The 4,402-nt window shown below is 37.2% G+C and overlaps 1 protein-coding gene across 1 annotated transcript; it reads right to left on the reverse strand.

Annotated features, from left to right (window-relative positions):
* Positions 1-1,002: 1,002 nt before the first annotated feature.
* Positions 1,003-2,719, reverse strand: LOC106475359 (the record flags this gene model as incomplete). Its single annotated transcript, XM_013936046.1, has 1 exon — positions 1,003-2,719. A coding segment is annotated over one exon (1,717 nt), but the record flags the coding sequence as incomplete, so codon positions are not given.
* Between the last annotated feature and the right edge of the window lie 1,683 nt (positions 2,720-4,402).

Here is a 4,402-nt window from a genome sequence, read left to right on the forward strand (position 1 = left end):
AACACGGTCATATGTTCATATGCGAGTTTCAATAGTTTCCACTTTCAATCAACTGGGCAACATTTGTATTGGGAATATACACCGATTAATAAATTTATTACCGCCATTACTGGTCTTGGAATATTCAAGATATTATTGGTATAAAGATTATTTTTAATTCTTTATGGACACGGAATTTTCAAACTAGTGTCAAGAAATATCTTAGAACAATCCCCCGGTTTGATAGCGATAAGTTCACGGACTTATAACGCCGAAATCCGGGTTTCGATTCCTCGCGATGAACAGAGCAGATAGCTAATAGTTGCTTTGTTCGAAAACATATAAACAAATCTTCGAACATCGTGTAAATTGAAGCTGACTTGGAAGCCAATACCTCAATACTAATATAGTCAGCTTCATGTCCGAGATAAAAACTAAAACATTGTTTGTAACTCCTTAGATATATTAAACAAGTAGCTTTGTTTTTTGGTAAAATTTAATATTTCAAATGTTGTTTCGTAAATCTTTAAAATTTAAACAACCTACAATTTTAACATAAAATATAATACTGAGTATCACAAGTATTATAAAACTACTAGAGGCTACTTCAAATACTTTGATTGTATTTATCTTTTGCTGTCCTGCTTATTCAAAACGTGGACAACATTACAGTTAAAACTGTACACGCAATCATGTGCATTGACGAAAACTAGCTTATCGAAAAATTCTTTGATCAAATTGTTGCTACAATATTACGAACTTATCAAAATTTGTAATGAGTACTTACTTTTAAAGAAACATCAACATTTTACAAAATAAAATATTTACAGCAGTTTACCATAAGTAAATAAACCTAGTATTAGGTATTGATTTTAGTAAATTATAATATTCTATAACAGATTATTTAGGCAATTGAATTAGTTAAATGAAAAAAAGTTCAAATAAACAACGAACGGACTGCTAAAGAAAAAATGACGTGACTTGAGATTGAGCACAGAAATATTTTAAAATAACGTGATCTACAACTATTTGAATGATTGTTTTTCTTTAAAGCTGGCAGGTCATATGGCATTGACGTTGCGCCATCTAGTGATCGCTGCTTCAAACAAAGAAAAGCTGATAAGAGAGAAGAAATTACCAAGATAGCTAACAGTACCACCAAGGAAGCCGCAAAACCTGGTGCTGACATACAGATAACGCTGTCATGATCTCTTCTCTGGGTATAATTCACTGGCGCTGAATCATTGTTTTTTAATGAGAAAGCCAAATCTCCAACCGAAACTACACGAATAACCCTGTTCAATCCGACTTGAGTCATCTCTTCTAAGGAGGCATTAGAGTCACTACCTGAAAAGTGGGCTTCAACATTTTTGCTGACGTCACGTTCCTCACGTGGTCTGCCGGCAGGAATGTAGCCAGGAGGAGGCCCTTGGATATCTTCTCGAACAATATTAGGTTCCACAGGATAGGCGCACTGTTCGGGACATTGGTACCTGCAGATCTGAATAGTACACTGAAAGTGAACTTCCATAGAGTCTGGGAACTTAAAGGCCTGAAAATGTGCGTAAGACAGAACAGACGCACTGGATCCAAAATTTTTAATTTTTGTAAATCTACTCATGAGCTTAGGCCTGACAATACAGCCTCTACTGTCAACAAGCTCGATAGGTGCTCGCTTGCCATCGTGGGCAATACAGTTTCTGACCAGCATGTCAAATCTATTCTCATCATCCTTTATAGCTAGTACCATGGTCATGGTCTGACCAATCTTGACGATTCCAGCTGCTTCGCTAGCCCAAGGCCCCTTACCTACCTGGATCTGCATCCAACACCCTACGTTGTCTCCAGCAAAGTCAGCTCGCACCACATCTAACATGTCCACAGGGAAAGGACGGAAAGTAACAGCCTTTTCGTACTGATCATGCCAAGTGCAGCGTAGTTTCCGAGCTTGATCCCACACCTCTTGCACCTGGGGATCATATTGGACTATGATAGTGTTCTCGAAAAACGTGCCGCTACCACTGTTTCCACCATAGCCATAAAGACCATTCTGTGTGTTTCCTGTAGTTCCACAACTATTAATAGAAACGTCGAAGTAGACACTCTTTCTACCTGATCCTGCAGGTAGGTAAACACAGCTACCGTAGTTATAGTGGCCCTTACTAAATATGATTCCGTGAAAAGCTTTATCAAAATCAACAGCGACTTTCATCAAATTTTTCTCGCATTTCACATCCAAATGAACAATCTTTGGCATCTCGGGCTGGGGTAATGGCCAATGATCAGTTCCAGGAAGGTTGGGAAATCCTGGGAAATTGCTACTCTGTGGTTCTGATCCAAATCCTTGATGTCCATCAAGCCCGTTAGGTCCTCCAAATTCCTCAGGTCTTCCATTAGAAAGATAGACAGGTTGAAGAGGGCCATAACTACCTAATCCATCCTGGTTGAACTGGTGTCCTGCAGCATACCCTCCTGTTCTGCCCAGTTTCACATGCTGGGCCAAGGAAGGCAAAATAAGTGAGCCTTGAAGACTAGGGAGTGGCAAAGGTACGGGAATGGGAGGAACATTGTGGTTAGACAACAGTGGACCAAATCCTGACTTGTGAGGAGGATAAGCTTTTTCTTCCAAGGTTTTCTGACCCTCTGCTGTTTCTAAATCACTACTAGATACCTTTTCTGAGATTTTGTCAGAAATTCCCTTTTCAAATTTTTCTTGTGTTTCTTCAGTTGCAAGAGAAACCTGAAATTATCGCAATATATATATAGTATTCCATTTTCAGGAATGAAAAAAAGAAACTGAATGAGTTAATCAATTTAAGCTGAAGATGCTATTTAGAAAAAAATATTTCAAATGATCAAGAAATACACATAAGTTGATCTAAGGAATATATGTAACGTGGAGAAACTAAAATTTGAGAGATTAGGTATGGATATGTAAATCTTAATAGCTACGTATGTCTGTAATCAGTACATAAATCTTTATATATATATGTATATATAATAATAATAATGACGTGCCATAGAAGGTCAAAATACGATGTAATGACCAGTTTTCAAGATAATTTAGTACTCACTAACATACACAAAATGATAATCGAATATTACTAAAAAATTAATTTATTTCCTTACTCTAACTTTTAACTTTCACATTATTATTTATGGTCTCAATTGGGAAATACGAATTTAGGAGTTGTCCGTGTAAACTGTTCGATCGATTTATCGACCATGGATTGGTAGCCAGCCACAAAAGGCACATATAAAGCATTTGGTATTTGGCTAATCTGGTGGCAGGATTTTCTAAATATTAATTAACAACTGTAAATATATGATTAAGCAGCAAACCATACTTTATTGTTAACATACAGATAATACTGATAAAAACAACAACAAGAATTAGTCTTTCAAGAACCTGACAATCATATTTCAACTCAAACTATACCTCATTCGTAATTAAGCCTTTTACGATTAAATCTCTACAGTCAACAATTAAAAACACATTAGACTTTAATTCTCGATAATTTCTCTACTTTCTTCGTTTTGGGATGAGGTAGTGGTAATTTAGTCTCTGTATTAAAACTTTAAAAAATTTCCTCGGAGATATAATCATTTTATTAAATTATCAAAATATTTCGTCACCCACGTCAAAGAGCAACGCCCGGTCCTGGCCAGACGCAACTTTCCAGGTCAGGGTTAGTTGAAAAAAGAACTCTACATGCGTTATTTCCCGCCATCATCTCTCTAAGTTCATCAGGAAGAAAAGCAACGCATAAAAATTCGAGAGTCTGGTTCTGCCGACGGCGGTTTTAGTTTTTACACGGCAAAACAAACTAAAAGAAAATTGCTCTCATTCCCCCTTTCCCCCAGCATGTGTAAACTTTCTACGAGAACGAGATTTAGTTACTCCCAATGACAGGTTTGATCAACAGGTTTGTTAAGCAGCAGGGAACGGAACTGGTAGTGACAGCCGTTGCCCAAGGCAACCGATTAAAGCAAACACACTGCTATATCTTCCGATCCGTTACCTATTTCCCTAGCTAGTGACCACGGAAGATGGTGGGGGAAGTAGAAATAAGGGAAGCTTCTATATAGATTCAACTTTAAAATATGCTTGTCTCGTGCAGCTGCTGGGTCTGTCATGATCTTGTGGGCCAGAGTACCGGTAAATCCCCTGTGGCGGCACTATTACACACTTTCCACTAAAACCGGGAAGTGATGTTGATTACATGGTAACCCGGATGTCTTATCACATGTGAGGATATGTTCCAAATCAGTATTTAGGTTTAACAGATCGAAATTATTAACTTGACGTAAATGTACAAAATTGTTATATTTCATACATTTACGAATGAAGATAATTAAATGAAATGTGTCACAGTGTTCGTAATTTTAACACGAATTTTAAAATTGGCAGACAAAACCCATT

The sequence above is a fragment of the Limulus polyphemus genome, unplaced genomic scaffold (genome assembly GCF_000517525.1).
Source record: "Limulus polyphemus unplaced genomic scaffold, Limulus_polyphemus-2.1.2 Scaffold8463, whole genome shotgun sequence".
In the NCBI taxonomy this organism is placed as follows: domain Eukaryota; kingdom Metazoa; phylum Arthropoda; class Merostomata; order Xiphosura; family Limulidae; genus Limulus; species Limulus polyphemus.